A 19,943-nucleotide genomic window follows, 5' to 3' on the forward strand; every position below is an offset into this window, starting at 1 on the left:
AACCGGTCCTAAAAATACCCACAGATCAAATGTAACAACTTTGTATCCGGCATGAAAGCACACTTTTGGAATGACGTTTCCTCCTTGAGAGTGGCATAGTAATCTCTGCCCTTGATTGAGTACAGTAGACTGAGGAACCGAAACAATGCGGACACTGCTCAACGTGACTGAGTAACCAGGAGCAGTGGCCGTACAGAGGAGGTACTTTACCCCCCCCCCCCCCCCCCCCCCCCGAGAAGACATATAAACGGCTGAGCCTGTGAGTCCGTACACCTCTGCCCTCACTGCACCACCGCCCTCAGGCACCCGCCTGGCCCACACCACTGTGACCCGATCAAGTCTTCAGAGAGTGAGAAAGAAAGAGGACTACTCAAAGCACTTTGAAAACAAGTTTTTCTGCATTTGATTTATTTATCGATCTACTTATTTGGTGAAATGGCATGCAGAACTTGCCTCTGGCTGCTAGGGACAACATTTTTTACTTGCACAGTCCGCCTGGTTGTTGAGGGTACGGAGGTGGGAGCAACCCAGGGGTCGCAACCGGAGCCAGGGGTGGTGGGATCAAACCACAGCCAGGCTGGAGGGGGCCATGGGTCCAGCATCTCAGGGATACAAATCGTGACCTTTAAGTGGCACCATGTGGAAGCCCCCTACCTCATCGCCTTATGGATACTTGTGGCTGGGGTATCCAAGATGGGTATGTATACAGAGAGGGATGCTATCAGCACCAATGGCCTATCTATCAGACATTGGTGTCTAATTTCAATTCAGTCCTAATGAAAATTATGCGAAATTATTGTTTTCATTCAGTGTTTTAAACCTTTAGGAAGAGCAGTTCTTCAACAGGAGACCCAGACTGTACTCAGGCTCCACTTTGGAAAGTTATTTCATAATTTAGAATATTGTTAGACACAAACTGCTATGTCAGAGAATATACTGTGGAGTTAGTATCAGACAAAAATATGCTGGCAGACAGATATGTGACTACATTTCCCAATTGAGTGTTGTGTACCATTTACAATATTGACTTTTTGTACATTTGAAAAAAGTACAGACTCCGAGCATCAAAATTGTATATCATACGCGAAATATGGGAAAGTTATGCCTATTTGAAATGTGATTAACTTGTTATTCCAGAAAATCCACTTGAAAGTTTCTAACTTGCTGGAGAGCTCTTTTTTGAGTATGCCCATTCAGCATCGTTCACACCCTTTTCAGCTTTAGCCCCAACCATCTCCCCCATTTGAGTCTTCACGTGAGGCCATGTGCTAAACCGAGTGATTAAGGTAGTGTAGAAAACAAGCGGTGAAAGTAGTAGCCTATAAAAAGGAAATTCTCTAGGTAAAAATACACTTTATCTAGTCCTTGGCCTATATCCAAACACGTTGTTCTTCATATTGTCTCTAGTAAACACAATGTATATCCAATCAAACCACCCCCCAGACTCATCTACCGTAGCTAAGTGGATGGGTCTCTATTGTCTAGACTTGTTCACATGTTCATGAAACACAATAGATGGCCATATACCCCCCAAACACACCTGGCTAAGTTTATGGGTCATGTTATCATCTGGCTAAGTGGACTCTTTTGTTTAGACATGTAGCAAGCTAACTAGCTAAACATATAAATGTACCATAATCCCAACCCATACAGTTTAGTAATACAAACGGATTGTCATACACTTAGCCAGCCACCATGCATGAAATGATACAGCATTAATCTGCAGGTAAAGCTAACCAATCATCTAGCTAACAGTAGGCTACTGTATAACTAGCGATGCAAACAGATTTCTGACTAAATGAGATACGATTTATAATGTTAGCTGGCATTAGCTACCAAGCAGCTAGTTATCTAGGTTTAGTCAGCTAACGTTCGCTAGCTAGCAAACAGTATTAAACAATGTTCAATATTCCCTTTATTTGTAGATGTCATCCAGTGAGAGTTGTCTTTTACATGAGCCTTCTGAGTTATCTTTTCGTCTCTTTCATTTGCAATCAAACTTCCACATTTTGTCCATCTCCTTCTCATAATCTGCTTCTACTGGGCATTACACTGAGTTCAAAATTTGGTCCACTTCTTCTGTGACAACAACACTGTTGATGTGTCATCACAAAACTCTGCAATGTCTGGTGCAATGACAATGTTGTTATTTGTTGTCACCCAAGTCAAAGATTTCTTAATCATCGGATTCCTTTTCAGAGTCAGGGAAAGTCAGCCCACCGTCCTCCAGAAAGTAGTCCATCACAACATTCTCCCACTGAGCTTTGTCGATAGAGTCTTCTAAATTCAGGGCAGCAATGTTGTTGAGAGCAGTAGCAACACATTTGCAGTTTTCCATTGCTATTATCTTTTAAAAAAATCAGCGTAGACTACTGACAGTCGTGAAGAGAGCACGACTACCTATTTTCCCCCTCAGGAGACTGAAAATATTTGGCATAGGTCCCCAGATCCTCAAAAGGTTACACAGCTGCACCATCGAGAGCGTCCTGACCGGTTGCATCACCTCCTGGTATGGCAACTGCTCGGCATCCGACCGTAAGGTGCTACAGAAGGTAGTGTGTACGGCCCAGTACATCACTGGGGCCAAGCTCCCTGCCATCCAGGACCTCTATACTAGGAGGTGTCAGAAGAAGGCCCAAAGAATTGTGAAAGACTTCAGTCACCCAAGTCATAGACTGTTCTCTCTGCTACCGCATGGCAAACAGTACCGGAGTGCCAAGTCTAGGTCCAAAAGGCTCCTTAACAGCTTCTTCCCCCAAGCCATAAGACTGCTGAACAATTAATCAAATGGCCACCCAAACTATTTATAATGCCTCCCCCCCACACACTCACAATTTACCCCTACCTACACGTACAAATTACCTTGACAAACCTGTACGCCCGCACATTGACTCCGTACCGGTACCCCCTGAGGTCTCGTTATTGTTATTTTATTGTGTTACTTTTTATAAAACAATTTATTTTAGTTTATTTAGTAAATATTTTCTTAACTCTATTTCTTGAACTGCATTGTTGGATAAGGGCTTGTAAGTAAGCATTTCACAGTAAGGTCTACAACTGCACAAATAAAATTTGATTTGATCAGGGAAGCCTACATTGCCTTCAGACTTTTTCCACATTTTGTTACATTACAGCCTTATTCTAAAATAGATTAAATTTAAAAAAAAATACTCAGCAATCTACACACAATACCCCATAAAGACAAAGTAAAAACAGGTTTTTAGAAATGTTTGCAAATGTATTAAAAAACAGAAATACCTTATTTACATAAGTATTTAGATCCTTTGCTATGAGACTCAAAACAGAGCTCAGGTGCATCCTGTTTCCATTGATCATCCTTGAGATGTTTCTGCAACTTGATTGGAGTCCACCTGTGGTAAATTCAATGGATTGGACATGATTTGGAAAGGCACAGAACTCTCTATATAAGGTCCGACAGTTGACAGTGCATGTCAGAGCAAAAACCAAGCCAAGAGGTCGAGGGAACGGTAGAGCTCCGAGACAGGATTGTGCTGAGGCACAGATCTGGGGAAGCGTACCAGCATAGAAGGTCCCCAAAAATGCTGTGGCCTCGATCATTCTTAAATGGAAGAAGATACACCAAGACTCTTCCTAGAGGTGGCTGCCCGGCCAAACTTTGCAATCGGGGGAGAAGGGCCTTGGTCAGGGAAATGATCATGAACCCGATGGTCACTCTGACAGAGCTCTACAGTTCCTCTGTGGAGATGGGAGAACCTTCCAGAAGGACAACCATCTCTGCAGCACTCCACCAATCAGGCCATTATATTAGTGGCAAGATGGAAGCCCCTCTTCAGTAAAAGGCACATGACAGCCCACTTGGAGTTTTCCAAAAGGCACCTGAAGACTCACACACTATGAGAAACAAGATTCTCTGGTCTGATGAAACCAAGATTTCACTCTTTGGCCTGAATGCCAAGCGTCATGTCTGGAGGAAACCTGGCACCATCCCTACGGTGAAGCATGGTGGTGGCAGCAACATGCTGTGGGGATGTTTTTCAGCGGCAGGGACCGGGAGACCAGTCAGGACCGAAAAAGAAAAAATGAATTCCCATGTTTATCGTTTTGCATTCAATAAATATATGAAAATGTATAAATGTTTGTGTGTTATTAGATTAAGCAGACTGTAATTGTATATTTTCATGACATAGATGAAGATCAGATCCCATTTTATAACCAAATTATGCACAAATCCAGGTAATTCCAAAGGGTTCACATACTTTTTCTTGCCACTGTATACTGTGTATGTATGTAAGACCGTAGGACCTAGAGGAGAAGAATAGGATTTGAGGTCAATTTTAAACACCAGACTGATCAAAGATAGCAGGCAATACCATCCCTCCAGTGAGAACAAAATCTGTCTTTTGTGTAGCATTTGTGCCATAAATAGGCCCAGCATAACGCTACTACTGTCTGGTAACTGTAGCTTTTGTCAGTGTTATCAAGGCAACACACTGTTCTCCCGACCAAGTGCTTTTAGCGTTTTACTCAAGTTCATGGGATATATTAAGACATTCCATAGATAACTGTTCAGAAATGTTGACAATGGTTTTTGAGTAGGTGTGAAATAAGTGTGAATATGGCATCTTCTTACATACAGTACTTTATATTCTCAAGGCCAATCACTGTGCTTCAGACAGGAACAGTGCTTATGTCCAAAACAGTGGCAAAAAAGTAGAACATTTAGAAGGGAAGAAAAAGCTGAGCAAATGAGGAACAAAAATGCATGTTTTATTCAGTTAAAAGTTTCTCCAAACAAGTGAAGAATAATTTACTCAAAGATACTTTTCTAAGAGTTAGTCTGGAGTGGTCGCAATCCATGTAACTAACCAATAACCATACATGTCACAAAGGAAAAATCCTTTGAACAACAGCTTATCTATTTGTTTACTTAACATTTAACTAATTTATCCCAGATCCGGAGTGTTGGGTATACATCACTTGAGTATAAGTAACACATAAAATGGATTATAACTCTCCCAACAGCTTTTTCCAACTTGCTAAATATTTTCTTTTCACAGCCAAGGTCCTCGAGGATAAATAAACAGAATAGTAAAGGAGAATCTAAACGTAATCTTTAATTGAGCTTCCAGCAGTCAAGAGCAACCTGTAGCCTGAAACACCTCAGCAGAATATACAACCCTGAGGTACCGGAAAGATACAACCCTCAGCACTGTGGGTGGATGACAAATCCAGATGTTGCTGTGCATTGTCAGTGAATATCTCCACATTAAGATAGAGAAGAGGTCATCTGAATAAGTAGAATCTGATAAAACATTATGACTTATGAGAAATCCTTGCCTCATGCCACTTATCCAGAGTGTGAGTGAGTGATGAGCACATTTATAATGGTACGCTGCCAATGAATCATACTCCAGGGTTCAAAAGACTTTCTCAGTCATCCGAAATGGTTGATCATTTACAGACGTCGTATCCTCACACATTTTAATCTCTTTGCTTTACCGTTTAGTTAGGGATTTGAGTTTAAGCACCTTCCTGTGTGTGAAGCCCAAGAATGTTGTCAAGAAGGAACAGATGTCAATGTCTGACTCCCTAGTATCCTGTGGGCATCTTGATCCCGTTATTGCCCAAGGATCAACAAAGTGTAGGGAGGCCAGACCCTGTATTCATAAAGCGTCTCAGAGAATGAGTTCTGATCTAGGATCAGGTCCTCCCAGTTCATGTATGCATATTCAGTGGGATCTTAAAGGCAAAACTAAACTGAGCCTAAATCAGCACTCCTACTCTGAGATGCTTTATGAACACAACTCCAGGGATCAAGAACGTGTAAGGTTGACTGAACTCATTACCCAATTACGCTCAAATAGTGCCAGCGACTCGGCACTGAAAAGTTGATGTTGACTTCAGAGGTTTGCCAGACAGTGAGCAGAGCACAAGCGCCACGAACTCTCTCTGAGGCATCATTGGAGTAAGGAAGCAGAAATAATTGACTGGGTTGGTACCTGAGACAGTTTATGGTTTAGGTCTGTTTGACTTGGCTCGTCTGCACCTGAATCTACCAAAATTATCCCTGTAATCTTTTCTACTCGCTGACACTCTTTGGCTCTCATTTCCTCTACGTATCACTGTCTTTGTCTCTTGTCTCTCTCTGTTCCCCAACAGTGGTCGAGCTGAACCACAGCCTGACCAGTGTGATCCCGGAGAGCGCCCTCCTCATCCTCATCGGTTGGATCCTGGGCGGCATCATCTACGGGGCAGACAAGATGCAGACCTTCACCCTGACACCTACCGTCTTCTTCTTCTACCTGCTGCCCCAAGTCATCCTGGATGCGGGCTACTTCATGCCCAACAAGCTGTTCTTCAGCAACATGGGCGCCATCCTGGTTTACGCTGTGATTGGCACCTGCTGGAACGCTGCCACTGTGGGTCTCGGCCTCTGGGGGTGTTGGTTGGGCGGGGCAATGGGTAAGGCAGCCAACATGTTTGTCCCAAATGGCACCCCATTCACTATACAGTGGTACACTTCTTTTGACCAGGGGGTCCTGGTAAAAAGTAGTGACTATACAGGAAATAGGCTGTCATTTGGAACTGGCCCGACCAAAGCTTGAACTGATGATTGAAACTGGCATTTGTGAGGTCCTCAATCAGCAAGTTAACGGGTAATGTAGTTTAAAGGTCTGAGATCATTATACCTTTCACTCTGGGCCTCTGCAGGTGATATCGACATTGGTCTCCTTCAGTTCCTGTTGTTTGGGAGTCTAATTGCTGCTGTGGACCCCGTGGCTGTAATTGCCGTGTTTGAGGAGGTCCATGTCAACGAGGTCCTGTTCATCATGGTGTTTGGGGAGTCCCTCCTCAACGATGGTGTCACAGTGGTTTGTCTCACATTTTCATCCTCATTCAGCATTATTAGGTGTCCCAAATGACACCCAAATGGTGTGTCTCTGGTCAGAAGAAGTTCAATATGTAGACTAAGAATAGGGTGCCATTTAGGCCGCTGAATTAATGTTTACACTATAGTTTTTTGCCCACAAAATGCACTCAACTTTTGAAATGTGTTGCTTTAGTGAACTTTATCATTGCAGAGATATACCCAATGAGTGAAGTACAAAGGCAATACACAAACTGCATTCCAAGGCAGGGCTCCTTGGCTGAACTGCATGCATCAGTCATGTGCTTCACTCTGAGAATGCTGTCCGTTTGTACATAACAACATAAATCACATACAAATAGACCAGGAATAATTATGTTTGTCCAATGGATAGACTACACCATTTATTCCATTGATTGTAACACAATAAAGCAGGGTATTCAAACTTTTTCAGCAGGGACCCCATTTTTTGGCCATAATTTCTGGGGATGCTCATTTTTTGGCCATAATTTCTGGGGATGCTCATTTTTTGGCCATAATTTCTGGGGATGCTCATTTTTTGGCCATAATTTCTGGGGATGCTCATTTTTTTCTGGCGACACAACCCCACCCAAAATCTAATTACACAACGTTACATTCAGTCAATTTAGATTTTCAAATAACGTGAACTAGTAACCTTCAATCCACTGCATTTTCAGCTTTCTATGAGAACCAATACATACATTTACTCAATACAATTACATTTTTCAAATGATCTTTCTATATACCGTTTGTATATTGTCCCGTATATATTATATATATAGTTCCCCCCCTCCAAAATAAAAAATAAAGTTGCAATTTAAAAAAAAAAAAAATCCCACCCCACTGCAATTCCTCGACACAGACTTTAAACACCACTGCATTAAAGAACATACTGTTCTATTGATTTGGTTGCATTTGGTTCCCTAACCTCCCCACCTCCTCAGTGACCAGTCATCTTTATGTCCATGTTCCCTCAGGTGCTGTTCAATGTGTTTGATGCATTCGTGTCGCTGGGAGGGGCAGAAATCGATGCTGTAGAGATCATCAAAGGCATAAGTATGTAAGATCCACACACTTTTTGCATCCCAAATGACTGTTTCCCTATTAAGTGCACTATATAGGGAATACGGTGCCATTTGGGATGCACATTTTTCAGCGTTGGATTCTCAGGCCAAATGCCAAGCCATTAACAACCCTGTCGTGTAATCAATAGTGACAACTTCTTGTGCCATCTTGAAGCAAACTGAAAGGGTAATACAACAAGCAGTAGATTATGTAATCTGTTTAACTAAAATGTTATGTATTCATGAAATAATCAATATCTTTGTTCACTGTTTGCCTCTCCATATGTCCGTCTTCCTCTTTCTCACTCCTCTTTCGCACTCTCATTCTCTCCTTCTACCATGTGTAGTCTCGTTCTTCGTGGTGGCATTCGGAGGCTCCCTGGTTGGTATTATCTTTGCTCTGCTGATCTCGCTCCTGACCAGATGCACAAAGAACATCCAGATCATCGAGCCAGGCTTCATCTTCATCCTGGGCTACCTCTCCTACCTGACAGCTGAGATGCTCTCGCTATCCGCTATCCTGTCGTAAGTGCTTCTGAGTGTTATGTTGATTTATTAGGCCAACAATACCCTTTCCGTAAAGGGATGTTCTATTCAAAACACAACCTAACATGATTTTTCCACTTGGCTGTAATCGATTTGGATATGTATTTCAGTTACTTAGTACAGTGCATCCAGAAAGTATTCAGACCCCTTTACCTTTTCCACTTTTTTTTATGTTACAGCCGTATTCTAAAATGGATTAAAACATTTTTTTTAATCAATCGACACACCCTATAATGACAAAAGGAAAACAGGCTTGTAGAAATCTTTAGCACATCCATTAAGAATAAAAAACAGAAATACCTTATTTACATAAGTATTCAGACCCTTTGCCATGAAACTCGAAATTGAGCTCAGTTTCATCCTGTTTCCATTGATCATCCTTGAGATGTTTCTGGAACTTGATTGGAGTCTACCTGTGGTAAATTCAATTGATTGGACATGCTTTGGAAAGGCACACACCTGTCTATATATGGTCCCCCAGTTGACAGTGCATGACAGACCAAAAACCAAGCCATAGTGTCGAAGGAATTATCCGTAGAGCTCCGAGACAGGATTGTGTCAAGGCATAGATCTGGGGAAGGGTACCAAAACATTACTGCAGCATTGAAGTTCCCCAAGAACACAGTGGCCTCCATCATTCTTAAATTGAAGAAGTTTCAAAGCATCAAGACTCTTCATAGAGCTGGCCGCCTGGCCAAACTCAGCATTCGGAGGAGAAGGGCTTTGGTCAGGGAGGTGACAAAGAACCCGTTGGTCACTCTGACAGAGCTCCAGAATTCCTCTGTGGAGATGGGAGAAACTTCCAGAAGGACAACCATCTCTGCAGCACTCCACCAATCATTCCTGTATGGTAGAGTGGCCAGACAGAAGCCACTCCTCAGTAAAAGGCAAATGACAGCCCGCTTGGAGTTGCCAAAAGGCACCTGAAGACTCACACACTATGAGAAACAAGATTCTCTGGTCTTATGAAACCAAGATTGAACTCTTTGGCCTGAATAACAAGAGGAAACCTGGCACCATCCCAAAGATGAAGCATGGTGGTGGCAGCATCATGCTATGGGGATGTTTTTCAGAGGCAGGGTGACTAGTCAGAATCGAGGGAAAGATGAATGGAGCAAAGTACAGAGAGATCCTTGATGAAAACCTGCTCCAGAGCGGGTTCATGATCTAACAGGACAACGACCCTAAGCACCAAGCCAAGACAACACAGGAGTGGCATCAGGACTCTGAATGCCTTTGAGTGGCCCAGCGAGAGCCTGGACTTGAACTTGATCGAACATTTCTGGAGAGACTTGAAAATAGCTGTGCAGCTACGCTCCCCATCCAACCTGACAGAGCTTTAGAAGATCTGCAAAGAAGAAGGGGAGAAACTCCCTAACTACAGGTGTGCCAAGCTTATAGCGTCATACCCAAGAAGAATTGAGGTTTAAATCGCTGTCAAAGGTGCTTCAACAAAGTACTGAGTAAATGGTCTGAATACTTACGCTACCGTTCAAAAGTTTTAGAACACCTACTTATTCAAGGGTTTTTCTTTAATTTGACTATTTTCTACTTTGTAGAATAAGACATTAAAACTATGAAATTAACACATATGGAATCATGTAGTAACCAAAGTGTTAAACAAATCAAAATATATTTGAGATTCTTCAAAGAGCCACCATTTGCCTTGATGACAGCTTTGCACAATCTTGGCACTCTCTCAACCTGCTTCACCTGGAATGCTTTTCCAACAGTTGAAGGAGTTCCCAAATATGCTGAGCACTTGTTGGCTGCTTGTCCTTCACTCTGCGGTCCGACTCATCCCAAACCATCTCAATTTGGTTGAGGTCGCGGAATTGTGGAGTCCAGGACATCTGATGCATCTGACGTTTTTAAATTTTTTAAATACATTTGCAAACATTTCTAAAAACCTATTTTGGCTTTGTCATCATGGGGTATTGTGTGTAGATTTATGATGGGAAAAAAACTATTTAATCCATTTTAGAATAAGGCTGTAATATAACAAAATGTGGAAAGAGTCAAGTGGTCTGAATGCACTGTATGTACAGTATGAGCCTTATAAAAGATTATGGTCCATAATCTTTGGGCCCTCTACTCACCATGAAATACGATCCATTTGCCTGCTGTGCCATAGGATCGTGTTTTGTGGCATCTGCTGTCAGAAGTATATCAATGCCAACATGGATGAGAGGTCGGTCACCACAGTACGATACGTCATGAAGGTGTTCGCCAATGGCTCAGAGACCATCATCTTTGTCTTCCTCGGCATCTCGGCCATAGATCCAGCTGTATGGGTTTGGAACACAGGCTTCATCCTCCTCACACTCCTCTTCATCTTTGTGTTCAGGTTCATAGGTCAGTTGTGATCTTTAGTATGATTTTGTGAAATCACTGCTGACTCCATTTCACTCTTCATAGGATGAACAATATTGTAGTTTGGAAGCTTAGGGCTGATTATAAACTTGCAATCCCTGTGTATGTAGCTCAGTATTTTACTAAAAGATTCTCATTCAAGGCTTCACATTACCAGCACTAACACTCTGTGTGTCTATGTATTTGTGTGTGATTATATCACAGGGGTCTTTCTCCTTACCTGGATTTTGAACAAGTACCGACTGGTTCCCTTGGAGTTCATTGATCAGGTGGTGATGAGCTACGGTGGCCTGCGAGGGGCAGTTGCCTACGGCCTTGTGGCCATGCTGGATGAGAATAAGTTCAAAGAGAAGAATTTGATGGTCAGCACCACCCTCATAGTGGTGTACTTCACTGTCATGCTGCAGGTAAAATGGCTAATTTAAATGTAAAACTTCAGTCCATTGCGATTTCATTAGTTGTGGAAATGTTTTTCTTCCATAGTGTAATATGTCTTGACTTGAATAGACTGGCATATGTTAATTACCAGTTTACTATATATTCTTCTTCTTTGGTGCAGGGAATAACCATGAAACCACTGGTCACCTGGCTGAAAGTGAAGAGAGCAGCCGTGACAGAACTCACACTAGCTGAAAAAATACAGAATAGGGTAAATATTTGGTTAGAAGTCTTTGTTGTTCATCAACCTGAGAATCAGATAACTAACTATACATCTCTCTTCTAAATCCACAAAGTAAAGTTTCACCTTTTGCTGTGTCAGATCTTCAGGGTCAAACCACAAAAGTCAAAACCCACCTCCAATATAGCTGAACCCTTATTTTACAAGGCATCAGCCATTTAATCTAACAGTGTTGAAATTGGTTGACCTAAATATATTCTTGACAAAATAAATCCATGACTCACCATTCATTTGTATTTGTTCAGACCTTTGACCACATGCTTGTCGCCATAGAGGACATTTCTGGACAAATAGGACATAACTACATGAGAGACAAGTATTTGGACACTAACATCACATTATCAACTTCAATAAGTTATTATCATATTATAAGTACAGTTTGAATTAATATATCACATACCATACCTTGAAAGACAGAACGTTAGCACAGATTTTTAGAATTGTATCCTTTTCCTATCTTCTCGTATCCTTCTAAGGTGGCATAACTTTGAGGAGAGGTGGTTGTGCTGGTTCTTGATGAAGCCCTCTGCCAGGAAATCCCGTGACTACATATTCAACATCTTCCACCAGCTCAACCTCAAGGATGCCATGAGCTATGTAAAGGAGGTAAGAGCAACTCACAAGGTCAGGGAAAGCCATGACAACTTAATACTGTATTTACAAACGCAATATATTGACCACCAAGATCACTGATCTACAGTAACATTAACAAATAAAGAAATTGGATGGCAGACCATGAAGTCTTCTTATGCTCCCACCATAGGGAGAACGCAGAGGCTCATTGGCGTTCGTTCGGAATGAGACCAAGGCCGATGTGGATTTCAATAAGAAGTTTCGTGCCAGTTTCTCTGAGATTATGCCTGACATCATGGCAGATAATATGGGACCGGATCATGTTCCACTCTCCTCTATCTTGTAAGCAACATTTCCTGACTTTAGGGTTCTGGTCATGCACTAAATAGGGACTAGAGTGTCATTTGGGATGCTGTCTAAAACACATGCATCATTAACTTGGGTTGGCGTAAACCCTTTTTTCATTCTATGGCAACTATAAATGCATACCATCACAGGGAACTGTTTCATTTGAAGATGCAGGATGACTAGCATAAACATGACTTATTTATGAGAAACATTACATCAGGAAGCAGAGAAGGGAAATGTCCCTCAAACGTAATCCAAGGGATTACCATCAGTTTTCTAAATGTTCTTTGACAGAGAGGAACCCACATTCACAAAAATGTTATTAAATAACATCAGGATCACTATAGGTCTTATTTCCAACAAAGGATTCAATAGTTGTAGATGTCTTTTTCTTATCCAACAGTTGATCTTTGATTATCCAAGTTTACTTTATATTATTGAAGAATTCTTGGAACAAAAGCATACAGTAGCAAAAGCATGGTTAATAGACCCTAACTTTTTGTAGAGTAGGATCCTTCTCCTTGCTCCTCAATGTACTGTAGCACTTGAAATACTGTAGGTCTGGTACGTTTTCAGTGTCTGCCCTCCAGTGGCCAGCTAAACAACAACAGTGTACATTTATATTTCTTCCCTTCTAGACAGGACATTGTGCCCTCTGTCTGCCTAGTCATGCATGAGCAGGACCTGACAATGAGGGAGTCAGAGGACTTTAATGCACACCATCTACTGCAGCAGCACTTGTACAGAGGCAGGAAACAGGTATTAGAGCACTCAAAAATCTCAGGGGCGGTTTCCCGGACATCGATTAAGCCTTGTCCTGGACTTAAAAACAAACTCAAAGGAGAATCTCAAGATTAGGCTTAATCTGTGTCTTAAATACCCCTCAATGTTGAGCAATTATCTTAGCACCAAATCACTTATCATTAGTTTGCCACTGTCACTGGTTGCTTGTTTCATCGTATTAGTTTGTGTGCTAACAGGCCAGTTGTAATCCTTTTACCTTTTCTTTTTGTTGATACTGTACTCAAAGGGAAATCCCAATCTTTGGGAGTAAATGTATCTCCTGCATCTTGTCAATCCACAATCAGCCATACACAGATTAAGATGGTCAGTTACCCTGTTCTCTTCCTCTCATTCCCTCAACAGCACAGACACAGGTACAGTCGGAGCCACCTCGAAACCAACAGGGATGAGAATGAGGTGCAAGAGATCTTCCAGAGAACAATGAGAAGCCGTCTAGAGTCATTCAAGTCGGCCAAAATGGGTGTCGCCCCTGCCAAGAAGATCCAAACCAAGCATCAAAAGAAGGATAAACCACAAAAGGTCAGGGGTGAAGGCACTTTTTACCCCTTCCTCCGTGTCCGACCTCATAGCCATCCTCTTATAGGCAATGTAATGTGTATGTTGTGTAATTTCATGTTATGTCATTTTTAGATGCCAAATGGAAACTCCTCGGATAAAAGTAAAAACCATCCTTATGGGGATAAAGGTACTTGCTCTTTGCTTTTCACTTCTATTTTGCATTATATGAAATGGTTAAGTGGGGAAAGATGAGGCTGATTACATTTGCTTTCTGCTGATTACATTTGCTTAGATACCTTTGCATTAACCTAACGTAACAGGCGTAAAAGAAATGACTCAAACTAGATCCCCCACATTTTGGTCTTGATGAGAATAAAACCTTTTAGGGGAAGGTTCTCTTCTGCACTGTTCATCCAATCCAGTAAATGTGGAGGAGTTAAGATGGAGTGTCACCTTGTTAACATCCAAAAACAGAAGTCGCGTCTAGGCCTGTGGCAGTCATGAACGTTTTTCAGACGGTTATTTTCATACAAAAGACTGCTGCTGATGCCCGCCTTTAGGAACATCTACATTGAAAAAAGGCTAATAAATCAATGTACACCACCACAATGAATCCATTATTTATTTTAGGTCGGTCTAAACAAACATTATGATATGATGAAAATGTATGGAAACCATGTGTTTGATACCATTCCACTGATACCGGTCCAGCCATTACCACAAGCCCGTCCTCCCCAATTAAGGGGCCACCAACCTCCTGTGGTATGCATAATAATACAGTCCCACTCAAAGGCGATTAGTGGAATTTGTTTAATTTTGGAGAATAAGCTAGACTAATTATTTACCAAAGACATCGTTAATCAGTTTTTATTTAAAAAATTCTGCCCTGTGTAATATGCGGTAGGCTATGTATTGTATAACGGCCCAATAACTATTTAAACAAAAACATTTGGGCTGGGCTCATATTGGCCTATGCGTATGGATAAGCTCTAATATGCAGATGCGTGTTTTGAATTAATCATCACCTTAGAAAGCGCTGTCGACTTCGTTGTTAGGCTTTGAAACAACATCCACAGCCACTATTTTTCCACTCAGTTTCAACCTGTTGTTGAGCTTATTTCTTCAAATTGATCAATCACAGTGAGGTGAGTGTTTTAAAAGCACAATACTATTTTGATAAGTGTTTGATGTGATTTTCAATTGCATTTGCATTGATGTCAGGGTGGTAAGAGCACGTGTTAAACTCATTCCATGGAGCGTCGAGTGTCTGCAGGTTTTCACATCTCCCTTGGACTTGGTGAATTAAGGTCACTGATTAGTAAGGAACTCCCTTCACCTGGTTGTCTAGGTCTTAATTGAAAGGAAAAAACAAAAACCCACAGACACTAGGTTCTCTATGGAATGAGTTTGACACCCATGGGTTATATGCACATTAGAGTCCTGCGTGCCAGGCCGTTAGCGACCTGATGGTCGTTAGCGAGTTGGGTACTACTAAGCATGTCCAGAGTGCATAAGAGGAGATTACCCCTATTCAACAGTCAAGTGTAATTTTACTGCAGTCATGACTCATTACCGCCGGTGTGGTGGTAATACTGTCACTGCAACAGCCCTAGTCTCATCACAGGCTCTCGCTTCCATTTCCCCTGAAAACCAGAACATACGGTTGTTGACAACCCCGCAGAGGTTACCCCTGCATAAATGAACAACATAATTTCATTGTTTTCTGATTGGCTGTTTCGCTCTGCCTCCAGATTTGGAGTTTTCTGAAGGAGACTGTGGCTCTGGTGACGAGGCTGCTGGCGATTTATTCCCCATGAGGGCCTATAGAGTAGAAGGTAAGAGTCTTCTTCACATCAACTCAAGACTAATGAAACCAACCAATTTAAACATGCCAAAGCCACACTAAAACCATTTAGTTACTAACACTAATCTCACCTCAGAAACCTTTCAGACAGTTAAATCAATTCCATTAATTCTATCCCTTCTGGTGTAGCTGGAATAGTGAACCCAGCCTTCATGGCAGAGATGGACCCCATGGACAACATGCAACAGATTCCACATGTAGCACTTCTTCCACAAACTTTGAACTCCTTTGACACCTAACCCTGGGTCCTGGTCATGACCCCAGTTGCCAAAGAATCAAACATTGCACCTGCTCTTTGACAAAACATTTACTAGGGCATGTTTTCTTTGCTGTGCAGTTGTTTAATCATAGTTCTGTATCCCCAGACAAAACATTCCAGGTCCAGTAACCATTGTGCTCTCCAAAAAAGGCTTTCAGTCTTGACTGAGCTCTTCCCTCTTCTTAGTGTATGTTTGGTTGTAGGTTAGGTTTTTTAAAGTAAAGGGAACTGTGCTGTATATAACTCCATCGTAACACATGAAGATCATCATGAGTCCAACACCAAATAAGAATGTTGGACATTTGACCTTGCCATCCAAATCCATGGTACATTCTGACCCGGTTTACCTGACAAAACCAATCCCTCAAACAATCCAGGCTTTGACTGGCTTGCTCACATCCCATGTAGGCTGACAGTGAAAGAAAGTTCAGTCACACTTTATTTGGATAGTCCCATATAGATAATCTACGGCTGGTCATATTATTTACATTTGAGTCATTTAGCAGACGCTCTTATCCAGAGCAAGTTACAGAGTTACAGTGCTAGGAGGGACAAGAACATATCACAGGCATAGCAAGTACATTTTTACTCAGTAAAGTAGGGTGGGTGTCAGAAGGGGGGAAGGAGAAAAGTATCTAAGTGCCATCCGCATAGCAATGATAGGAGAGACCATGTGAGGATATGAAGGAGCTCCTCCTGACCGGCTTAGCTGTCCACAGCTCTGTTCTGTAAACTTGCAATGATTCACTCAGCCACAGAGCAGGAGGGGCTGGGAGGAAAGGGGACAGTGCGAGTCATAAGATGCGGAAAGGGAGGAGGGTAGGGCCGACGAGGCAGAATCAGGAGACAGGAGAGAGAAGGATTTAGCAGAAGGGAGAGATGGTAGAATAGAAGAGGAGAGAGTAGTGGGAGAGAGAGAGCGAAGACCATGACCATTTGGGTAGGGGCTGAATGGCTAGGTTTGGAGAAGAGTGAGACAGAAAAGGAAACAAAGAAGTGATCAGATACCTGGAGGGGGGGTTGCAGTGAGATTAGTATAAAAATGAGGTCAAGCATATTGCCTGCTTTGTGAGTGGGAGGGGACTGGGAAAGGCTGAGGTCAAAAGAGGCAAGGAGGGGAAAGAAAGAAATCGAAGGCAGATGTCGGGGAGGTTGAAGTCGCCAAGTATGAAGAGCGGTGAGTCATCACCAGGAAAACACCATATCAAGGTGTCAAGCTCATTGAGGAACTCTCCAAGGGCACCTGCAGGGGATAGATGACAACAATGTTAAGCTTGAGTGGACAAGTGACAGTGACAGCATGGAATTCAAATGAGAACAGGTGAGTGAGGGAGAAAATAGAACATTTCCACTTAGGAGAAATGAGTAGCCCTGTGCCACCACCGCGACGACCAGATGCTCTCAGACTTTGAGAGAAAACATAGTCAGATGAAGAGAGAGCAGCTGGAGTAGCAGTGTTCTCTGGGGTGATCCATGTCTCCGTCAGGGCCGAAAAGTCAACGGACTGAAGTGTACCATAAGCTGAAATCAACTTGCCGTTCTTGACTGCAGATCGGCAGTTCCAAAACCTGCCAGAGACCAGGAATTGCACATGGATTGCGCACGCAAGGTACACTAAATTAGAATGGTTGCAACCAAGGGGTGGGGAGAGTCTTTGAAGCCTACAGGGAGAGGAGTGGACAGGTATAGAAAACACAGTTTCCAAAGCCACAAAATAGCAAAATGAGATCATCTGAAAATAACTAGGTAAGATACTGAAGTGAGAGTGTGGTGTGGGAGCCTTCCTATCTTTCCTTCCTCTAATAACTATGCAGAACAACAAGGCAGAACAGTCTTAGTTTTGAGACGAGACCACCACTGACACGACCACAGCTTACAGCTGCCACTGAGAAAACAGAGGAGACTGAGGAGATTGAACAAACTATACTGTATGTTGATAAGCAACTGCTTGCTAAGGTTACAGTTAGGGTTAGGTTTGGAATAACCGTTAGGGTAAGGGTTAAGGTAAAGATTTGGGTTAGGATAAGGTTAGAGCTAGGGTTAATGGATAGTTGAAATGTTGTTGAACATCTACTTGGGACAATCCAAGTAAAGTGTTACCAAAAGTGTAACGACACACCATATTTAAGTTCATAGAATGAGACCAAACAAGCAAGTTTATTCAGACTGTCATTTTTGTGACCACGTCATGTCCTCACCCTTTAATGTGATCAAATTATGTAGATTTTTTTGATGATAAAGAATATAAAGCACTTTATATGACAGTAATTTATTGAGAGGATGACATAATCTAATGCAATTTTAACAATTGAAATGCTGTAAATCACTTTGTGTTTTTTTCCATTTGTTTGAGAGATTTGTAGCCATTTTTGGGGTCAAGATGTGGTTGGTGTTGAGAGATTGAATTTTACAGATGTAAATGTCACTTGTATAGTAAAGAAATAACCTATTTATTCACCAATAAAGTTTATTGGTTACCTGTATCAGTCTGTTTAGCATTAGACTAATCTAAGCAGACTATTGTTTCATGGGAGACATATCATTTTTTTTATTTTTTTATTTTACTAGGCAAGTCAGTTAAGAACAAATTCTTATTTTCAATGACAGCCTAGGGGGTTAACTGCCTGTTCAGAGGCAGAATGACAGATTTGTACCTTGTCAGCTCGGGGGTTTGAACTTGCAACTTTCCGGTTACTAGTCCAACGCTCTAACCACTAGGCTACCCTGCCACCCCATTCAATAATTAACTTACAATGGTGTCACTCATCATAGCCAGGAGTAGTACCACAATGACTAGCTTGGTACTCTGTTACGGTAAACGTTATACCTTTACTATAACATCCCCATTGAGAGATGCCCTAACAATAGCCTCTAGAATAAACCTGTTACACTCGCACCTCCCTCAAACGTACAGGTTAGCTGCAGTGAATAAACAATGATTTGAAATCTTATATTTGGCAATACACATCATGAATTAGTTCCTATGAATAAATAAACAGATCTAAAATGTACAAGGGTCCAAGGAATGCACAACAAAATACAGCAGCAGTTAATTACTTTCATTTTGAACTTGAGGATCAGACCAAAAAAGTGACAGAGATGAACAGATGGTACTGAAACTGGCACAGATGTTGACCAACTTTCTAAGGGAAATCAGGCTCAGCAGAATGTCATTGGTATAATACAGTAATGGTAACATGGGCCCTGGTCAAAAGTAGTAAACTATAAAGGGAATAAGTGTCACGCCCTGGCCATAGAGAGGCTTTTATTCTCTATTTTGGCTAGGCCAGGGTGTGACTAGGGTGGGCATTCTAGTTTCTTTATTTCTATGTTTTCTGTTTCTATATTTTGGTCAGGTATGGTTCTCAATCAGGGACAGCTGTCTATCGTTGTCGCTGATTGGGAATCATACTTAGGCAGCCTTTTATCCTTTGTATTTTGTGGGTAATTGACTTTGTTAGTGGCACTACAGCCCTAGTAAGCTTTACGGTTGTTTCTTTGTTTCTTGTTTTGTTGGCGACATTTACATAAATAAAGGAAAATGTACTCTCACCACTCTGCACCTTGGTCCGGTCATTTCCACAACGACGTCCGTGACAATAGGGTGCAATTTGGGATGCAGCCATTGGTCTACATAGAGGACCAGTCAGTCAATCCGCCTGGATAACATTTCAAGCCGCAATGTACAACTTACATCACTGTTAAAATCAAACCCTATTTCCATCATTTGCATTAGTGCTCATAGGGATAGAAAAGGGAAAGATATTTTGAGGATCCATAGGCAGGAATCCGCAGCGGTCCACCCATTAAGGCGTTAGAAAAAAACAAATCAATAATAATAATTTACACTACCGTTCAAACGTATGGGGTCACTTAGAAATGTCCTTGTTTTTGAAAGAAAAGCACATTTTTCATCCATTAAAATAACATTGAATTGATCAGAAATACAGTGTAGACATTGCTAATGTTGGAAATTACTATTGTGGCTGGAAACGGTTGATTTTTAATGGAATATCTACATAGGCGTACAGAGGCCCATTATCAGCAACCATCACTCCTGTGTT

At 41.8% G+C, this 19,943-nt stretch overlaps 1 protein-coding gene across 2 annotated transcripts; it reads left to right on the forward strand.

Annotated features, from left to right (window-relative positions):
- Positions 1-269: 269 nt before the first annotated feature.
- Positions 270-19,431, forward strand: nhe3 (sodium/hydrogen exchanger). Of its 2 annotated transcripts, XM_021608235.3 has the most exons (16): positions 270-697; positions 6,142-6,444; positions 6,694-6,854; positions 7,849-7,927; positions 8,283-8,460; positions 10,616-10,836; positions 11,059-11,261; positions 11,414-11,503; positions 11,779-11,849; positions 12,010-12,139; positions 12,297-12,448; positions 13,093-13,213; positions 13,601-13,777; positions 13,889-13,943; positions 15,508-15,591; positions 15,750-19,431. In XM_021608235.3, the coding sequence occupies exons 1-16, from the start codon at positions 436-438 to the stop codon at positions 15,857-15,859; spliced, it is 2,397 nt and encodes a 798-aa protein (XP_021463910.2). In that variant the 5' UTR covers positions 270-435; the 3' UTR covers positions 15,860-19,431.
- Positions 19,432-19,943: the final 512 nt, after the last annotated feature.

The sequence above is a fragment of the Oncorhynchus mykiss genome, chromosome 7 (assembly GCF_057628025.1).
Source record: "Oncorhynchus mykiss isolate SJ-2025 chromosome 7, ASM5762802v1, whole genome shotgun sequence".
Taxonomy (NCBI): Eukaryota; Metazoa; Chordata; class Actinopteri; order Salmoniformes; family Salmonidae; genus Oncorhynchus; species Oncorhynchus mykiss.

Bases quoted from the DNA above. Each gene is read 5' to 3' on its own strand.
- nhe3 (XM_021608235.3), top strand. From the start codon at position 436: ATGGCATGCAGAACTTGCCTCTGGCTGCTAGGGACAACATTTTTTACT. The intron at 6,855-7,848 runs GTTTGTCTCACA...ATGTTCCCTCAG, and splicing joins TCAACGATGGTGTCACAGTG to GTGCTGTTCAATGTGTTTGA. The intron at 12,140-12,296 runs GTAAGAGCAACT...CTCCCACCATAG, and splicing joins CCATGAGCTATGTAAAGGAG to GGAGAACGCAGAGGCTCATT.